Source organism: Arachis hypogaea, chromosome 4 (assembly GCF_003086295.3).
Source record: "Arachis hypogaea cultivar Tifrunner chromosome 4, arahy.Tifrunner.gnm2.J5K5, whole genome shotgun sequence".
In the NCBI taxonomy this organism is placed as follows: Eukaryota; Viridiplantae; Streptophyta; class Magnoliopsida; order Fabales; family Fabaceae; genus Arachis; species Arachis hypogaea.
The window spans coordinates 125770593-125791440 of NC_092039.1; the positions used below are offsets into that span (position 1 = coordinate 125770593).

Sequence of the window (20848 nt, forward strand, 5' to 3'; positions counted from 1 at the left end):
TTATACTCAATAATAAATAACATTTACACTTATAATTAATATATTATATCAATAACATATTTGATTTAATTATTCATCATCTCAAAAATAAAGATAAAAATTTTTTAAAATGAAAAAATTTATAAAATAAAAAAATAAATATTTAATTATGATTAAATTAATATAATAAAATTTATATATAATAAAAATTATAAATTTAATGATAATTACTTCTTTAAGAAAGTCTAAGTAACCAGCATTTTTATTGAAATAAAATAAAATCATATGGGTAATGATTAAAAAGGGATAACACAGCAAAAACAAAATAAAATCATATGGGTAATGATTAAATTTGTGCTCTCCATAATTTTCATTTTAATTATTTTATTTTTTTACAGAACAAGACAGAAGCTTTTTCATTCCATTAGCCAGTGCATGTGCTTGTGAGTGAGTGGAGGAAGCAGAGAGAGACTGTGTCTTGTGTGAAGGGAGGGACTTCCCACTTTCTTCTCAAAGTCGTCTCCACGTTCTTATTTGTTGCTGTGTCTTCCACTGTTCCCATATTCCGCAAATTAAGCTTCTTTTTTTCTTTTTCTTTTCTCCTTTTTTTCCTTTTCCTGTTGAATTCTGAAAGCTATTGTGGAACTTCCAATACGTTTGAACTAGTCCTTCAAATACCCTTTATTCAGATTTTGGTAAAGTTTTCATCTTTGGTATTTGGGTTGTGGCTTGTGCTAGTTTTGGAGATCTGGGTGTGCTGCATTTTGGACTTGAATTTGTGTTCTCAGGTTGTGGAAATTGCAAGTGATAAATCTGGGTCATAATGCTGCTGGGTGCTCCTTCATTTGTCTTCTGCTGCAAATAGAAGAAAAAGGTTTTTTTTTTCCTTTTTTTAAATTATTTCTAAGCTAGCTTTCTCTTTTCCCATTGTGAATTTCGCTTTACCTTTAGTATTTGTCAGGTTCTGTAGCTTGCAAAAGTTGCAAAAGTTCCCAACTTTGATAAAGTAGTTCATGGGTATTGACTTTTTGCTGCTAAGCTAAGCTTTTGTTTTTGGGAGTTGGGTCTTAGTGGTTGTTAGAAGTTTTGATTTTGGAAGAAAATTTGAGCATTTTGTGGTAGTAGAATAGTTGATGATGATCTGAAACCTGGAGTTGATGCTTGATCTGGAGTGTTGAATTTGATGGTTATGTGAAAAAGGATTGGAAATTTGTGAGTGTTATTGAAATTTGGATGATATTGATGGGAGTGTTATAGTAACATAGCACATTTTTGTTGTTGTTGTTGAGGGTAGATTCATAGAAGATATGGCTTCAACCTCTCCTTCTCCAAATGCATCACCTTCTGCAATTCCACCAGAATCTTCTGCTAATCCACCACCACCATCACAACCATCTCCATCTTCTCCTTCTAAGCCAAATCAAACCTCTGATACCCCTGCACCTTCATCTCCTTCTACCCCTTCTTCAGCTTCACCTCCTTCCCCTTCAGTTCCTGTAACCTCTCCTCCTACCCCATCCCTTTCACCTCCACCATCATCTACTACACCTCCACCAACTCCATCCCCTCCTTCACCACCAGATTCTCCACCACCCTCAACACCAGCATCGCCTCCACCTTCAGTTGCATCCTCACCACCACCACCAGCTGCCACTGCTGCCCCTCCTCCTGCCAAGGCCTCGCCTTCGGTTCCAAGTTCGTCCCCGCCGCCTCCCATAGCCACTTCCCCTCCACCTCAACCCTCACAGGCACCTCCTAAATCAACTCCACCTCCTTCTCAACCAGTTTCACCATCTCCTCCACCTCCAGCCAATGTGCCAAGGCCAACACCATCCACCCCTACTCCGCCAAAGGGAAAGCCACCAGAGAGTTCTCGTCTGCCTCCTTCGCCTCCTTCACAACATGCATCCCCTCCATCTGTTTCTAAACCTGCTCCTTCCACTGATGCTCCCCCTCCATCAACATTGCCATCCACTCCTCCTGCACCTCCTTCTAAAGATGTCCCTGCTCCATCCACATTGCCATCAACTCCTCCTTCAGTCCCTTCGGCGTCTTCACCTCCATCATCTTTGTCTCGTCCCTCTAATAATGGAACAGCAGCTGGGGCTCCAGCTGAGTCCTTACCCTCTTTTCCAACTGAGAAACCCACTGCTAAACCAACTAATGACGGCACCGAGAATATAACCTCGAATACCCCATCTTCACATTCAAAAGGGTTAGGTTCTGGAGGAGCTGTGGCTATTGCCGTTATAGCTGGCTTTTTTGTTCTCAGCCTTCTTGTTATGGCTTTGTGGTTTTCAAAGAAAAAGAAGAAAGGAAAGGGACCAAAAGCTGGTTATACTTTGCCTTCACCATTTACCTCGTCTCACAATTCAGGTATTGCATTTTGCACTTTTATCCCTTAACTATATAAGCTTATTACATGTTGTTTGTTGTCAACCTTGATTGTTACATGTGCTCATAGCAGTGTTCTTCATGTGTACAAATATGTGACAAGTTCATGTGTTTGTGCTGTGCTCTTAGTAGTGTCCTTCGTGACTTCCTGTGTAGACATATTTGATGAATTCAGCTGATTATAAATTTGTGTTTGTAGGCAGCTTTATGAACTAGGTAATAATTGAAATGTGTAAAATTTTCATAGAATATACATAATTTTTAGTGTGTGTGTTGTGCTCTTAGCAGTGTCCTTCATGTGTACACAAATGTGTTATGAATTCAGCTTATTACAATGATTTTAAGTGTGAATCAATTCTTGCTGGACTTTATTGTGTTCCAAAGAAGTTTGAATCCTAGTTGTATATATTATTTTTAAAGTGGTACTCTGTGAATGGAATATGTTCATAGGCAGCTTTATAAAGTAACTAATAATTGAATTGTGCAAAGTTTTGCTATAATATATACAATCTTTTAAGAAACATTGGTATTCTGTGCTAGGTACATTATTCCTGAGGCCACAATCACCAGCTAACTACTTAGGTAGTGGTTCTGGTAGTGATTTTGTGTATTCACCATCAGACCCAGGTGCTGTAAGTAGTTCAAGATCATGGTTCACATACGAAGAACTTATCCAAGCTACAGATGGGTTTTCTCCAAAAAATCTATTGGGAGAAGGTGGATTTGGTGCGGTCTACAAAGGTATGCTCTTTGATGGAAGAGTAGTGGCTGTGAAACAGCTTAAAGTTGGTGGTGGGCAAGGAGAACGCGAATTTAGAGCAGAAGTTGAGATTATTAGCCGTGTGCATCATCGCCATCTTGTTTCCCTGGTGGGCTATTGTATATCTGAGCATCAAAGATTGCTTGTCTATGACTATGTTGCTAACAACACACTTCATTACCATCTTCATGGTAAGTAAGATATCTCTGTGATTAAGTAATTCAAATACATAAGAAAATGTAATACTTATTAACAACTTATTACAAATTTACAACTTCAAGAGATATATTCTATATCCACTTTGGTTGAACCATGTGAAAATGTCATATATGAAGTCCATTCTTTAGCATGAAAGTTAAAAACTAATCATACTGTGCTGCTCTTATTATTTATTTAAATATTTTGGGGGTGAACTCAAGAACTCTTGAAAAAAATTATGCATTATATATTTAATGATTGTGCAGCTTGCAAGTAGATACACAAGGTTCTTCCCCATATGTATTCATTTATATTTTATGTTAATCTTGCATTTGAGTTCTACTCCTCCTATCCAAAGTAGGTTTTTCTAAAAAGTTTCAGTAGTGATGCAATTATAAGTTTATGTTTAACGGGTACCCTCCTATGTAAATTTTGATCTATAGCTTAATGAATAATTTACAACTTTTACAGGTGAAAACAGACCAGTTTTGGATTGGCCTACCAGAGTCAAGGTTGGAGCTGGGGCTGCTCGAGGAATAGCTTACCTACATGAAGACTGTAAGTTTCTTCATTGTTTTTCCCTTTTTTCCATATTTCATCACTATCCACAGTAATTGGGATTTTCTTTGTACTAGGGGTGTCTTTTAGATTTGGAGACATTCTTATAAAATATAAATATTTTTCTTATGACTAATTACATTGAAAGTTTTGAAGGACAAGATTGTATTCTTGTTCATTTTAAATTTAGAGCTACTTGTTTTTTAGTTGTTGATCCTTTTTTTTTTGCGGCATAATATTTTTTGTATCTTCTTCATCCCTGTTTCTTACTTCATTTTTAATGAATTTATCAGGCCATCCACGCATCATTCATCGGGATATTAAGTCATCAAACATCCTGCTTGACAATAACTTCGAAGCTCAAGTAAGCCACTTTTGAACTCTTGCAACATAATTGGTCAGGGAATAAGCAAGTTTTCTTGCTTCATTACCAGCTTAAATCACATTTACAATCTGACACCTTTTTGGTATGACTTGGCCAACAGGTTTCAGACTTTGGACTTGCAAAATTGGCACTGGATTCAAATACACATGTTACTACCCGAGTGATGGGAACCTTTGGGTAGGTAGCATGCGTTTACGTGTAGCCTCATCAGTGATCTTTCGTACCCTGTTGTTCAAGCCTCTTTCTGCTTATGAAATTGCAGGTACATGGCACCAGAGTATGCAACAAGCGGAAAATTGACTGAAAAGTCCGATGTATATTCCTTCGGTGTGGTGCTTTTGGAGCTAATTACCGGTCGGAAGCCTGTAGATGTCTCTCAGCCTATCGGTGACGAGAGCCTGGTTGAATGGGTACTTCCTATGTTAGAAACTTAGAATTAACATGGCTTTGCTTATCATTATAACACTTGAATTTATAGAAACCATAGATTCCAAGGTTTTATTTACTTACTAGGCCAACTTATTCCCAGGCTCGGCCTCTGTTGATAGAAGCACTTGATAACGAGGACCTCGAAATTTTGGTGGATCCAAGACTGGAAAAGAACTACAACAGAGATGAAATGTTCCGGATGATTGAGGCTGCTGCAGCCTGCGTTCGTCACTCGGCAATAAAGAGGCCACGGATGAGTCAGGTAATTTGTTATCTTGTTTTCAAAAAGCTCCTCAAGACTATACTTTTCTTAACTTCCAAGTTACTAACCCTGCATGCATCAATTCATGCATCACTTCCTAGGTGGTAAGAGCTTTAGATTCCTTAGACGAAAATTCTGATCTCAACAACGGAATCAGACCGGGGCAGAGTTCAGTCTTCGATTCTGCGCAACAATCCGCACAGATCAGAATGTTTAGAAGGATGGCTTTTGGTAGCCAAGATTACAGTTCCAGTTTCTTTAATGAGTCTCAAAGTAGCTGGATGAGTAGAGAGCAACATGACTCAACAACCATGAATAGATCAGGACCTAGGAATATTATTTGAGATGATTATGATGATGATGGTAATTTGATGGTGGCCAGATCCTGTGTTATAACTCTTGTAAATCTCAAAAAGTATCATTTTTTTAACCCTTTTTTGTTTCTTTTGCCAACATGATTTTGCTTGCTATGATGCCTTCTATTCTTTTGTAATTTAGGTCATTTGTTACATAACTACTTGTATTTATAAGTTTTCAATGATTAATGATATAATATAATACCATGTATGATTTGTTGATCAATCTGCAACAAGAAAATGCATTATATATACACCTAGTTTAGATATCCATCACCTCATTATTTTATACACCATGGATATTTTATATTTGGACTTTTATTTCAGATATTACACACTTATTAATTCCAAACATGTAAGATTCCAAAACACTTTAAATATATGGTTTATCTTTGTATCGATGCCAATTCTTTTTATCCTTTTGTGACAGTTTCAAAATGGATTTGCACCCGGAATAGGTTTTCAATTTTGCATTCTCATCTCTATCTAACAAATGCTTTTCTTGAGGTGCTTTTTTCCCCCAAAATCTTTTTTAGGTTAAGTTGGTCTTTTTTTTTATTCTTTTATCTTGAATTTCTTGTATAAAAAACTAATTTTTATACATGATTAGTGTAAAAGAGTTTTACAAAAAAAATAACTGTACTACTAATTTTTAAATTCACTATTTAAAAGGTCATCTAAATACATAATATGAGTTATAATTATGTAAACTCTTTTATATTTTAAATAAGGGGAAAACTCTGCGTACAAGCGATTAGGGCTTGTAAGTATTACAAGCCAATTAAACTCTAATCCCCAAAATTCGCTGTAAATGCTACGTTCCTTACACGCGCTACATCCCTTCTTCTTCTCCTTCTTTTTCGATCGTTCTTTTCTCCTCCTTTCTCACTGGTTTGTTCTTCGTCGTTGACGTTAGTTCCTCCACATACTGTTACGGCACGTTTTCATTGCACTTTCTTCTTCTTCTTGCTGCACGTTCTTCTTCCTCTTCCTCTTCTTCTTCTTTTCTTTTGTTTCTTGCCTTCTCTTTCTCCTTCTTCATTTACATGCTTTTCTCTCTGTTTTCTTTTTTCGTTATTCTCGATTTCTATTGTTTTTTGACATTAAGCTCTGAAATCGTTTTTGAAGAAGAAGAAGTAGCAGAAGATGAGGAGGAGAAAGAGAAAGAGTTCTGAATTATGCATGATTTTGGGTGTATTTCTTAAATCCTTTGGGTGTATTTTCTGTAATCTTTTGGGTGTATTTCTATAATCGTTTGGGTGAATTTCTGTAATCTCTTGGTGTATTTCTGTAATCTCTTGGGTGTATTTTATGTAATCGTTTGGGTGTATTTCTGTAATGCTTGTCATTTTTTCTGAAATGAAAAATACACCCATAGATATCAGTAAGATACACCCATAGATATGAGTCAGATACACCCACAGATATCAGTCAGATATCACTCAAATACACCCAAATGATTACAGAAATGCACCCAAAGGATTACAGAAAATACACCCAAACGGTTACAAGAATTCACCCAAACGATTATAGGAATACACCCAAAGGGTTACAGAAATACACCCAAAGGATTTAAAAAAATACACTCAAAATTCGTTGAAGTACATCTTATGCATAATTCAGAACTCTTTCTCTTTCTCCTCCTCATCTTCTGCTGCTTCTTCTTCTTCAAAAACGATTTTACCATGAAAAATCGAAAAAAAGAAAAAACAGAGATAAAAGACGTAAATGAAGAAGAAGAAGAGGAAAACGAAGAAGAAGAACGTGCAGAAACGAAAGAAAAGGAGAAGAAGAAGAGTAAGAGGAAGAAGAACGTGCAGCAAGAAGAAGAAGAATTTCAGAAACCATGAAAATCGAAAAAAAAAACGAAGAAGAAGAGGAAGAGGAAGAAGAAGAGAAGAAGAAGAAGACGAAGAGGAACCGTTTGAGTGGGGCGCGTGTAGTTACGCTCAATTCAAAATGAGTTAATGCGCGTGTTAATGAAGTTTGGGCTGATAACTTGTAAAACTTGTACGGCCTTTTTACCCTTTTTACTTGTATGTGTAGCAGGCCCCTTTAAATAACTATGTAAAATTCTAAGTTCTAAAATTATTTATCAGTGTATTAAAATTAAATAAAAAATACCTCTTATACAAAAAATTCACAATTTAGTCCATATAGTTTATGTATGAGAAATGCTATTTGTACACTAAAATCAGCCACTAATATATTTTTATATAAATATATGTGTGATTTAATTTATTTTTAACGTGTATTTATATTTTAGCATGTATTTCTTTACGTATATATAGTATAATAAAGAAGAAAAAAGCAAAAGAAAAGAAAAATAACAAAAGGTAAGGGTAAGTGTGACAAAAACGGAAAGAAAGAAAGAAGGTGAATGAGATGAGAATTGAGATGCGTTACTCAATTGCGAAATTCTTTGCATCCAATTAGCAAAATATTAAGCTAAACCCCCCCCCCCCCCCCCCCCTTATTTCCATTCGTCGTTTTAGTAAGCAGGAATCAATCGATCCAATATCCCCAACGAAGTAAACGACACTAAATAGCTTGACTCACAACTCACCAAAACGACACCGCCACATAAAGCAGCAGAAGCAGGTATTTGCAGAGAGCAGAGCAAAATGGGCGATGAAGGACAGAGAGCTAAGAGAGAGGCGGCGGCGTCCTACGACTACGACGGCGATTCTCGATGGGCCGATTATTGGGCCAACGTCCTCATCCCTCCCAACATGGCCTCCCGCCCTGACGTCATCAACCACTTCAAGCACAAATTCTACCAACGCTACATCGTAATCGCTTTCTTCTTCTTTCTCAAAACGCTTTCTTCTGATTGTGTAAGCTAATCCAAACATGGACTTAACATTTTGGATTTTCAACTCCGTTTTGTGCTTCACAGGATCCCGATCTCGTCGTAGAGCCAATGTCTTCTACCAGTAGTTCGCGTTCTTCTTCAACCACCTCGTCTTCCACTACTTCATCCAACACAGGCGTTCGTTCACGAAGTAATTCAGGTTCAGTTTCTCTCCTTTTGTTTTTCCTATTTTTTTTAATTTTTAGTTTTTGTTTTTTATTTTTTCTGTTTCTGTGTGCCTGTTCAGGTAGATCTTCGGGTTCGGGAACATATGCGACGCAAGCTCCTAATGCAGCACCTTTGCGTTGGGATCGCCAAACCGTTCAGTTTTCTGTTAATGCTTGGGTAAATTCTTATTCCAGTAATAAACATGCTTCTTTCTCTTTTTATGCTTCATAGGGTTTTAGCTAAATGATCAGGTTTTAATTTGGTTAAATTGTGAAATTTTTTATTCCTATTGAGTATTGACTGAAGTTATGACTTATTAGTTAAGAGAAGGAAAGATGGGGTGGAGCTTAGAAAGTTTAGTTTAAGGTTTAGTAATATTGTTAAATGACTGAAAATGTTGATTTCGATTTTCTTACAAGTGGATGCCACTGCTGGCTATCTTTGTTTTTCTTAATGTTCAAAATCTTAATGCTGAGACCTTAGATTTTAAACATTAGGACAAGGATCTTTGTTGTACGAGGCATTTGAATTGCAGATTTGCTAAGTTTACTTATGTGCTGATGCTTTTATTTAATATCGTGTATAGGTTTTTGTTGTGGCTGCCCTTTCACTCATTCCACTGGTGCCAGGACATCTTTCTAATAGGGCTTATCGACTTTCTTTTTTGGGTACCACATGCTCTTCTCTGTATTCCTTGTACTCATTATATGGGGTAAGTTTGTTGTTATGATTTTAGAGATGATTATTTTGTATTCACAGTTAATGTTATCTTGGGATTTTGGTCTCTGCTTTTGTTTTAATGTGTTGCCTTATTCTATTGCAGAAACCAACAGCATGGAATTTGCAGGGATTGCAAATTTACTTTCAGACAATAATTGCAACAAAAGATTTTATAACCTTCGTCTACTGCCTTTCATTTGTTACTTCTCATCTTTGCCTCAAACGTGAGTTTCCCTTGATTAATTACCCTGATTAGAATATTCAGTGTTTATTCTGTGTTTATTAATACTTTTCCCTAAATATGTTGCAGTTGCATTGATCCCTATCATTTGTCGGGCATTAGAACATGTTGCAAAGTTCCTTAGACGCAATTTCAGCCGCTCTACCTTGTACAGGTGAATAACTGTTTTAAAGTTTATGTTACTAATTTTAAAAAGAATATATTGCTAATAGATGTGCATTATTGTGGTAAACTTTAACATAGGGTCTGTTTGGCCAAGTAGCTTATGTAAGTCCGTATGTGAAAGGAGCTTATAAACAAGTTATTCTGTGTTTGTATTGATTGCTCAAATGTGATTTTGGAGCAGCTTTGATATTTTAGCTTCTCTAGAAGTACTAAAATGACATTTTAGAAAGTAATTAGTGTTATGCAAACAAGCCTTAATACTGAAGAGTGGGGCTGGCTAGTATCTCCTACCTTTTATGTGATGTCAAAATTTTAAGCTGTAGAGTCTAAAGTAATGTGTGTAAGTGATCTGGGAGCATGAGCTGATAATTGTGCTTCACTGATTCCTGACATACTTTTAAATTTGAATGAACTGTTAACTACTTGTAGTCCACTGCTCATTTAAATGCACTAGGCTTACTTCTTCTAACTTGTTTCTATTTTGAACTTTAGTTAGGATCTTGTTCATTTTAAAATTTTGATTTTGGATAACAATATAACATCAGTTTGACATCTTATTTTATTGCTTTTCCATTTGAATAGGAAATACTTGGAAGAGCCATGTGTTTGGGTGGAATCGAACAATACTACCCTCAACATACTCGCATCACATGCTGAGATTGGTCTGGGATTCCTGCTGATCATCTCGCTGTTCTCGTTAGTTTTCTAAGCTTTTCCTTAATTATTTTTCCTGATTTTCCTCTGCTAAATGTTCCTTATCTGTGAAGACTAGTTTGCTTTGTTTTTAACCCTTGTTTTGAACAACACATGCAGGTGGCAGCGCAATATAATACAGACATTTATGTACTGGCAGGTTTGTCTTATTTCTGTTTAAATCTCTGGACATACTGGGTTTTTTGTTTGAATAATGATGTTATGTAGTGTTCTCTTTGTTCATGCATCAATTAGCACCTTTTAAGGTGGATAGTGGAATACATTCTCGCACAGAATCAAGATATTTCTTTTTCATGACTGTTTATATTGCAATATGGTAATGTTTTTTAATTTATGAAACCCAAAAAGAATGGTTAATTGATTAGAAAGATGTAATTTTTGCAATCCAGTAATATACTTCTCCAACTTTTGCTAGTATTCCGCAGAACCCAGCCTGCAACACAATCAAATTAATAGTGTGTGTAATCGCTTTTATTTTGCTGTCTTGCTTCCTGTAGCTTTTGAAGCTCATGTATCAAGCTCCTGTTACCTCTGCTTATCATCGGAATGTATGGGCTACAATTGGGAGGACGTTTATCCCGATTATCCACCGCTATGCACCATTCCTGGATGGTCCAATCTCCGCAGTCCAAAGGTGGTGGTTCAGGTAGATCCTCGGGAAACTGGAAGATTCAAAGACAATAATATTATTTGGAAATTTCGTAGAAACACCTTATACAAGTGACTTCATATGAAGGCCCAAGTAGCCATTTTGACATCTAAAATCTTGAAACAGAAAGTGATTTCATATGAAAGATCAAAGTAGGCATTTTGGTCACAGTAAGTAATAGAGAACTGGAAATAGTTCTTACGGGTTGAATAAGGGTCTAACACTGAATGACCAATTTCATTTGCATTAGTGCTTGGTTTAATGATTTAATCTATACAGTTCTTCTATGATGGTGATCACATTATTGTATTTCTGTTTTTTCATGAGAAATAGGAAGGATAGGTGATTACAATTGAAGTTGCAACTTTGGTAAATTAGTTGAAGCTGAGGCTCAATGCCAGTCTTAGTCTTATTCGTGTGTGTTTGCTACAAATCGCCGTTGATTGGAAATTTTTCTTCTTCTTTACAATTTGTATTTATGTGTGAGATATAATCACCTCATCAGCTTAGTTTTTGTATCGTGAAAATTTTTCCCTCCAACAGAAAGACTTATGCCTACTAGAAAATGAGTATAGATCAACACTTGTATATTATTTGGACTTTAGAGAATAGAGATCAATATCTTAAAATAGGATTATTCATCGCCCTTCCTACCTATGTCTATTAATTGTTAAGTTGTAATCTTTATCAATTAAATCCCCTAAATATTTTCTGAAGCCAAATTAATCACAAGAAGGGTGAAACAATTATTATTGTTTATTTCACAATAGTTACCAATCCTCCTCCATACTTTATTTTTTTCAATCCATTTTATCACTCTTGAGATTTGAATGGTTCAAATCCTTAGCTCTTACGTTCCTTTGTTTTATTTTATTTTTCGGCAAGAGATTTGCCTGCTTCTACTGACATCTGGATAGTGTAGACAATTTCAACCATTAACAAAAAATAAAATAAGATAAAATGTTATTATTATATCCAAATTACTAGTATGACAAAATTAATAATTAATTGTGTTTTTAGTCCAACGTCAAGAAGCCAAATTGTCTGTTAGTATATAAGGTCATCGTTATTCTTTTCCCATTCTTCATCATATAGTTACGAATTGACCTGTTTTATAGTAAGATGCTCCCATACATTTCAAATGAAATTGCACAATTGAACACAACATGAGAAAAATTGAAATAATTTGTTGTACATGGGTTGAATAAGGATAGTGTAACAGTGATTAAGATTTCGTTTTGGAGTACTGCTTGGTTTAATCTGCATTTTCTTTATTCATGGTAGTGAACTGATCACGCGCATAAATATGTGTATAGTCAAATATCCTCCTGACCAAGTCCTTTTGTAAATTACTTAGCATGTGTTTATTTAAAAGTAAAGACTTTGACAATACATATTTGGCAGTAAGATATTATAAATTTTGTTATAATGTTAATTAAAAAAGCTGTTGTTTGTGTCTATAAATACAGATATCCGAAGGCATAGATGTATGCAGTAATAATTTAATTTGGCGATGACCATGAAGAAGGGTACTATTGTTGTTATTACATTCTTTCTTTTGGTTTGTGTTATGTTTCTTCCCACCTCAACTTTTGGTCGACCTGGACCACCCAATGGTAAGTAAGCACACTACTGCTACCGAGTTCGAATATCAAATTACTTATTTCAAAAGTTTAAATTTTAGAGATCGATAAGAACAAATTATAGATTGATAAGAGAAACTATACCAACTCTAACAATAGAAGATTATTATTATGTTGTGCAGGAGGAAGCACACCACCTCCGATTGCTGGATGCGGCCCTTATACAAGTAAGTGTGTTGGTCCTGGTCACACGCCACTGAAACCCGGTGGTCCCGGAGGTCCCGGTGTGTCCAAAACAAAAACATAATTTGCCAATGACCACAAAATTCCATAAATAAATATATTCTCTTATTGGTGTGTATATGTTTGTAACTTTTTAATTTCTATGGATTACTGTTTACGGTTTAGGTTTATTGTTATCATTTTCCAGAATGTATTTCTTTAAAATCCTAAAGTGTACTTTGGCTGAGATCCTATACATATTTTCTAGCTAGTTTAGGAGGTGAAATATAATTAAACGTGTACCTTTGTAAACTCATCCTAATAAATAAAAACATACTGCTTCATTATTATTATTATTACTATTATTCTCGTCGTCGTCGTCGATTATTAATTTGATTCTATTATGAGATGATATCAGAACTTCAATGATAACCTAAAAGTTTATAGTTTGATTCTTGGTGACTCAATTCTAGAAGAAAGAATTTCATAAGACAAATAAAAAGCTAAGACATAGTAATTGATTCATGATTTATTCACGGCCTCTATCTTGAAAGTCAGTGTAAACCGGCCTTTTAAAAGCGGGGTCATAGTAATGATTTTCACTCCTTCACTAAAAATTAGAAAAGGAATTTAAAAAAAAATCAGGACTTATTTTAAAAATAATTTATAAATAAATTATTTTGTATTTAATTTTTTATTTACAAAAATACTTATTTTAAAAGAAAAATAATAAAAGAAACAATTTATTATAATTTTTTTAAATTTTTTTAAATGCTTTAAATAATTTTTTGAAAATTTGTAAATTAATTTTAAAAATTATATTACATATTAATATTATAACTTTTGATGAGGTAAAAGTTAAAAAAAATCACTTATGGACAATTCAATCACTAATGCTATCACTTCTCCATGCATATGTGTTGTAATTTACTAATTTCAAATTCAAATATACCTATGCGTAGGTATATACAAAACTAAGACTGTAAGCTTTAATTTGAATTTTTTTGTTGTCATGAATTTGGAGTTTTAATTAGTGTTTGTCAAATTAAAGGCCTTTTATTGGTTTTAACATGAGCCCAAAAGAAAAACTATAATCTTGCCCCAAACTAATCACGGTAAATCCAACCCGTCACTAATGATTTTATTTATTTATTATTTGGAGGGGGTGGTGTTGAGGGAATGATAATTGTCTTAATACTTTTGCATGTGCTTTCTAGCTATTTGGTGTTTGAGCCTTGTGAGTGGTTTGTAATTTGTATGATGTTTCGTTGAGTTATATATTTATATGGATGATTCTAATGAAATATTACCAATATAACTTATTTTTCTTAATTATGCCATTATGGGAAGTTAGTTAGTTATTGATCCGTTTACATAAGAGTTTGGAGGAAAGTCATTATCCGAATGTATTAGTGGTTGGTTTAAGCCATGCAGTTCTTTTATCATATATGGTTATCACTTATCACATTATTTTAATTCTGTCTCTGATCATGATAAGAAGGATAACTAGTTTAACTTAGGTTTGATTTCGTAAAATTTTATTTTTTAAAAGTAATTTATCAAAATTAATTTTTAAAAGATATTTTTTTAAAATTATAGTATTTATATTTAATAAATTAATTTAAAAATAACTTTTAATAAGTATAAGTAATAACAATTGTTTTTTATAAAATAATTTTTAAAATTTTAAAAAATTATAATAGACACAAATATAAAAAAATTAAATATTTATTAATATATAAAATTATATTAAATTTTTTAATTTTAATAAAGACAAACGAATTTAAAAACTTCAAATACAAGCTTAAGCACAAGTTTTAATTACAATAGTTACTAAACTAAAAATTTTAGATGCATTTTATGGTGTCTAGTTATAATTTGATGTCTAATTTTTATTTAACTTATTTTTTATGACAATTTTTAAATATTTAATAATTATTTATTTTTATATTTTTAAAATTAAATATTAATTTTTAATTCTTTTTGATAAGTTAGACAAACATTTTTAGACACCAATAACAATTACCAAAAATTTATCAAACCAAGCTCTAGTTCAATAGTTACCAATCTACGTCCATCCATTTTTTCACTAAGCAATTTGAGTAGTTCATATCTATTCTTACGTTTTTCTTTTTCCTTGTGATAATTACATGATTTGCTTACGTTCGATCAAATCGATATCTTATTTTATTAAGCTTGACGCGGAAAAGTGATGCGTATAATACAATCTTAGGTTTAGTCAAGTGAAGATAATCAGAGACAAGAAAATAAACCTTTGAATTCGTCTATGAAATAATTATAAATGTTATCAAAGCAATCACTAGATTTTAAAAGGGGGAAATTTTGACTACATGTAGTCACTTAAAATTTTGAGTGCTAGGGATGAATAGATTTTGTGATTTATATTTATTAATTAATTATTATTAATGTTTTAATTTTAATAGTGTGAGATTATATCTAATAATATGAGATTATTTTTTTTGTTTGATTAAGTACCAACTAAATTTTAATAAAAGTGATAGTTTTCAAAAATATTTTCATTACTTGAATAATAATAATAATAATAATAATAATAATAATAATAATAATAATAATAATAATAATAATAATAATAACAATAACTAATTTAATTAATTGATGTATATGTTGATTGGTTTAGGGGTGTCCGCGGATCGGATATGGCCGAAAATTCGATCCGATCGTCCGCGTTTTTAAGTGCCAGATCCGATTTGCAAATGTGTGGATCGGATTGGATATCGGATATCGGATATATCCGCATAATTAAACTTTCTCTTTTTAATCATATTTCTATGTAAAAAAATTTAATAAAAATATTTTTTTATACTTTTAAACTTATTTATTCCTAAAATATTTTTAATCAAACTCTTTTTAAATAACAAAAATAAAATAATACAATATATGAATAATAATTACTAACTAAAACATACAAATAAGTAAATATAATACCAAACATATATATTTATTTATTTTTAATTATTATTGTGCGAATCTGCAGATCTGCGGATCAGATACGCGGCTGTAGAGCATATATCCGTGATCCAATCCGCAAAGGGTACGGATCAGATCGTATCCGTAATTTTCGGATCGAATACGGATATTTATCGCGGATATGCAGATACGATCTGATACATGGACACCCCTAGATTAGCTAAGACATGTTTATATATAGAGAGTTGATAGATATTGAGTTGAAGTATAGTTTTTGACTTTGTTATTTTTGTCTGTAACAGTAGATTAAAGTATCAGAATTGCTTAACAGACAAAAAAAAATTGATTAATAATTAAATCAAGATTGATTGATAATTAGTTGTGGTTAGTTTCACCTAGTGTGTCTTTGGTATTAATATAATATGGTAAGTTTTATATATGGTGTCTTTGTTACGGTGTTTAAATTATTTAACTTACTTTTTAAAATAAAAAATAAAATATTTAAAATAAAATTAAATCATATAAAATTTATTAAATATTATTTATTTATTCTTTTTAGTAACTTAAGTACAATGTAATAAGTACTGTAGTATTCATGTGAGTGAGCTATGTATATTTATAATAATAGGTAGAATACTTTATTTTTGTACTGTATACTTTATTCTTTGGAAAATTTATTGTTCACTTCAATACTAATTTTCTGTATTTTCAGTTATTCTTATTTTCTTTTTTTGCCGTTAGTTCTTTCTTGTTCAGTATTTTCTTAGTGTTTATATCAGAATCTTCATAATTTTTTTCAGTCAATGGCAGAATAACGATTAGATAATAATATGTTGTCATATCCATAAAGAAGAGATAGCGTGGCGCTATCAATTAATATTAATTTTATTGTCTACTAAATTTCTAATAACATTATATTATTATATATCTAATTTAATTTATATTTAAAAATTTTAGATATTTTTATGTGATGAATCTACTTCTATAAAATAAATTATTAAGTTGATAAAAAAATATATTAATAATGATATTTTTAACATGTCTGACCTCTTTTGAGTTTTGCTTGAATTTTTTGTAAAGTCTCTCTCTCTTTTTTTATCAGCATTGCACTATTTTTTTTGTGGTCAATAAAATTATTTTATCATAAATTTAAATTAATAAAAAATAAATACATATAAAAAATTATATCTTTAATATTTTATCAGCAAATATTATATTCCCATGTATTAGGATAAAATGGTAGCTTTTGACCATCTACTTAAATCCACATAAATAAATATTTAAAGTATCATATTAATTAATCCGTCATATTACGCTGACCAAGTCTTTCCATTAGTTTATGTGTTTTTGCTAACAAGTACTCTTTAGAATATTAATTAAAATTACTATTAATAAATTTAAAAGAAAAAAACATTTTTATTAAACACTTTAATTAATTAGTAATTTTAGGACATTTGTTAACATCACTCTTATTAATGTATTAAGTCTATTATTTAGACTTTAACATCTATATGCATAATTGAATCCCTTCCCTCCACTTCATACGCGGTTTAGGGGCAATATAAATACGCAACAGCTTGGGATATATAGTCATGCAAAAAAAAAAAGAAAATATAAGTGACAACATATACACAATAAATCATAGCATGAAGGCCATTTTTATTGCATTCTTACTTTTGGCATTCATGGCCTTCCTACTCTCTTCAACTACTCTAGCAGCTCGAGAAGTTCAACCAATCAAAAGTAAGATAGAGTACTCCTTAAATTAGTTATATTAAGTAGGTGAAAATTCAGGTTCAGTCATCTAACGACTCTCAACTATCAACTTTACGTAAAGTTGATTGCACCTTAATTTCCACCATACTAAGTATAGTATTATGTGGCTACTAAAAGCGGCAATTCTATCTGCACCTGTTTTATCAATTTATGCAATTTTTTTTCTCTTTCTTTCGTTGTTTTAAATAAGTTTCAAACTCAAGTTGTCACTTAAGTTTGAGAGGGAATGTTAGAAGATAATTAGGATCAATTAGCATCAATTAGTATTATTTAGTATATCTGAATATTTATTATAGGAGATTACGTCTTTATTATTATGATTCTCTTAATACCTATAAATACCTTTTATATTATATCATTCTAGACAACTTGAATAGACAACTTGAATACATTCAATAATACACAAATCCTTTTTCTAATTTAGTCTCTTATTTCTAACAATAATTTACTTGCAGGTGATGAGGGAGGGTATAGAAGAGGGTATAGAAGAGGAGCAAGACCTGGAGAAGCACCTCCACCTCCTCGTCCCAATCATCTTATTGGTGTTCGTCCTAATCCATATAGAAGAGGAGGAACACACCATCCACCACCTCCTAATCCTCCTGTCTCTATTGCTAATCGCTATGTTTATGGAACAGCACCTCCTAATCCTATGGCCAATACTCCATATAGAGGATGCATTAATAATCCATACACGCGTGGTTGCTCGCCACCTAATAATTAAGCCTTAATTAATAATTGATCGAGGTCGTCTAAGAACAAACAATAATTCATATTTGTTAATGTTGCAAGTGTGAGGAGTGTATAAAGATAGTTTCATATCAAAGAAAGCAAAGAAAAGTGAGAAATTTATAAAATGAAAAATTCATTAACTTATTACTTTAAAGTTTTGAGTTGGATGTGGTGTCTTATTATCTTATGTTCTATTATTTGATTCCTTCTCAAAATCTCCTAAATAGTATCTTGTCATCGTATATGTAAAATTAGTTAAATTTTTTAAATTATTTTAAAAAAAATTATTATTAACTTCATATAAAAATAAGTGTACGGTCAATTTTGATGATGTCCAAATGCATAATATGAACTCCTTGTTCTATATTGTATGCACGTACCAACCAGTGTGTATGCTTTTATTTTACTAGCCAATAGAATAAGCGATCTCAATGTACGTTTCAATTTCTATGTACGTTTTTAGTTTGTAGGTGTGTGCGTGTTAGTTTTGAGTTTGTAATAGTGCTTATTGTGAAATTAAATTATATGGTTTGAGCTTTAATTTTCATCGGGGGAAAGGAGTATTAGCTTTTTATGTTTAATTAATCTACAATAATATTAGGTCAAGGTTAAGATTTGTTCGAAAATTTTATTTTTAAATTGTGAAATCAGGTAGAGCACTACTTTATGTAGATTATGCACCAATAATTTAATTTGGCGGTGATGAAGGGTATTATTATGAATCTTAATTATTACTAGAAATTTAACTACTTTTCAGTGAATGTAAAAAATAAAAAGATAAATAAAAAAGCATATTTTTGAAATGGAGGAATTATCAATTTGAAAATATAGTTAACCTTAACCAACGTACTTAGGACTGTATTTGATTCTAAGAACAAAATAAAATAAAATATTGATAATAAAACATAAATGATAAAGATATAAAAATTAGTATTTTTATATTTTTATAATAAATTATAAAAATTTAATTTATTTTTTTAATTAAAAAAATAATTATAAAAAATTAATAAAATTAATAAAAAAATAAAAAAATTATATTTTTTGTTTGTATTTTTCTATCTTTTCTATTAGCAAGATAAACGTAAAATACATTAATTTATATTAGTGTCTTTAAACACAATATTTTTAATTATGTTTTATTTGTTAAACATGATTTTATATCTTTTTGTCTCGTGTTAATAAATAAACACAACCTAAAGGAATAAGCTATAAAGTATAAACCCGAAACAAAATGAAAGATCGCGGTAGAAGTTATCAAATTTTTACGTTGAATATAATGCTTGTTAAAATCATATAATAAATTAATTCAATTGATTGAGTATGACATGTTGTTGATTTGTCTATTTAAAGATTTTTCTTTTCGTATTGAAGAGGAAATTGATTAATCAATGACGATGTTAAACTTCACCCGTTTATGAGTCTTCTTTGCAAGTCTTCGGCTTTGTCATTTTATTAGTCAATGGAAAAATATTGACTACATACACAATATATATATATATATATGAGTACCCAAACAATATGACTAACAAGTGATTAAATTGAACTTGAAATTTAATTTTACATAATACATATTTAAAATTTCTTTATTATAAATTCAAATTGAATTTTAAAATCAAAATTTTATCTTGTAAATACTTTAAATACATGTATTTGATAAATTTATCAAGTATAGTTAATAATACACATTATTTTTGTCATCTCCTCCCTCTCTCTCTCTGTGTATATATACAGTGATCAGATCCAAAAAATTTTGTCAATAATGACAAATCATATATAATAAGATAATTTTTAGGATAAAGTGTACCTTTTGTTCTTAATATTTGCATTTTTAAAAAAATATACTTAATATTTAGTTGCATTTAATTTTGTTTCTAATATTTTTGATTTGTGTTAAAATTACCCTTAGATGTCAACTTATATAAAATGTTAGGAATAGATTAGAAATTTTTAGGAATAGGTTTGACACAAATTAAAAATGTTAGGAATAAATTTGAATGAATAAAAAATATTAAGAAAAACGAAAATTGAATGAAATTAAACATTAGAAATATTTAAAAAAATACAAATATTAGAATTAAAAATATATTTTATTCTAATTTTTATAATTATATTTTATTATTATAAAATAAAATTTAAAATTTTTGGTCATTATCCATAATCTGCTATAAGACTTTTTATTTTAAATTTTAAAATTATCTTTTTATTAGAAGAGGTTGATAAATTATTTTGAGATCCAAATTCTAATAATAATATTTTTTTAAATATTTCTTTGTTGCTAAAAAAGAAATTTATAAACTTAAATTAATTTATTAATAAATATCAATATTATAGAAATATAATTTATAATTTCACAAAAAAATTAAAATTATAATATAAATATAAAATACTCAGCAAACTAATTATAGAAAAACAATACTAATAAAATTTTATTATACAACAACCATTAACCAAAAAATAAAAATATTACACAATAGTATAATTACAAAACAAATGCAGTATAATTTAATAAAATAAAAATTACAAAAGGATAAGAATAAATTTTTAATTAAATCAAAAGAAATTAAAAAATATAATAGAAAAAATAGAAAAATAGGAAACTGGAAAAAAGTAAAAAGAAAAATAGCAGCGAGAAAGTTGGATACGAGAATAATTAGAAATAGGGTGGCTTATTTTGACTTTTTATTCTTTTATTATTATTTATTTAATTTTTTTATTAAATATTTAAAATCAAATTTTATATATCTATAAAATAAA

At 30.9% G+C, this 20848-nt stretch overlaps 2 protein-coding genes and 1 long non-coding RNA gene across 4 annotated transcripts; all 3 read left to right on the forward strand.

The window, feature by feature from the left end:
• The first annotated feature begins 333 nt into the window (after positions 1-333).
• LOC112798005 (proline-rich receptor-like protein kinase PERK8) lies at positions 334-5547 on the forward strand. 2 transcript variants are annotated; one of them, XM_025841143.3, is made up of 9 exons: positions 334-853; positions 1274-2355; positions 2914-3324; positions 3803-3889; positions 4183-4253; positions 4375-4451; positions 4537-4684; positions 4804-4965; positions 5067-5547. In XM_025841143.3, the coding sequence occupies exons 2-9, from the start codon at positions 1287-1289 to the stop codon at positions 5307-5309; spliced, it is 2268 nt and encodes a 755-aa protein (XP_025696928.1). In that variant the 5' UTR covers positions 334-853; positions 1274-1286; the 3' UTR covers positions 5310-5547. The 2 variants fall into 2 exon arrangements, with proteins under 2 accessions (XP_025696928.1, XP_025696930.1); XM_025841145.3 differs by having other exon boundaries at positions 418-853; positions 931-2355.
• A 2086-nt stretch (positions 5548-7633) lies between these two features.
• Positions 7634-11244, forward strand: LOC112798006 (uncharacterized). Its single transcript, XM_025841146.2, has 9 exons — positions 7634-8113; positions 8221-8335; positions 8423-8520; positions 8930-9055; positions 9167-9287; positions 9374-9458; positions 10052-10165; positions 10283-10322; positions 10681-11244. The coding sequence occupies exons 1-9, from the start codon at positions 7946-7948 to the stop codon at positions 10831-10833; spliced, it is 1020 nt and encodes a 339-aa protein (XP_025696931.1). The 5' UTR covers positions 7634-7945; the 3' UTR covers positions 10834-11244.
• A 5930-nt stretch (positions 11245-17174) lies between these two features.
• Positions 17175-18639, forward strand: LOC112794503 (uncharacterized). The gene is made up of 2 exons (XR_011881521.1): positions 17175-17329; positions 17818-18639. It is a non-coding gene; the product is annotated as an uncharacterized lncRNA (long non-coding RNA).
• The last annotated feature ends 2209 nt before the right edge of the window (positions 18640-20848 follow it).

Excerpts from the sequence above, each read along its gene's own strand:
- LOC112798005 (XM_025841143.3), top strand. The coding sequence starts at position 1,287 with ATGGCTTCAACCTCTCCTTCTCCAAATGCATCACCTTCTGCAATTCCA. Across the intron at positions 3,890-4,182 it reads AGCTTACCTACATGAAGACT|GCCATCCACGCATCATTCAT; the intron begins GTAAGTTTCTTC and ends TGAATTTATCAG. Across the intron at positions 4,685-4,803 it reads ACGAGAGCCTGGTTGAATGG|GCTCGGCCTCTGTTGATAGA; the intron begins GTACTTCCTATG and ends ACTTATTCCCAG.
- LOC112798006 (XM_025841146.2), top strand. The coding sequence starts at position 7,946 with ATGGGCGATGAAGGACAGAGAGCTAAGAGAGAGGCGGCGGCGTCCTAC. Across the intron at positions 8,114-8,220 it reads AATTCTACCAACGCTACATC|GATCCCGATCTCGTCGTAGA; the intron begins GTAATCGCTTTC and ends TGTGCTTCACAG. Across the intron at positions 10,323-10,680 it reads AGACATTTATGTACTGGCAG|CTTTTGAAGCTCATGTATCA; the intron begins GTTTGTCTTATT and ends TGCTTCCTGTAG.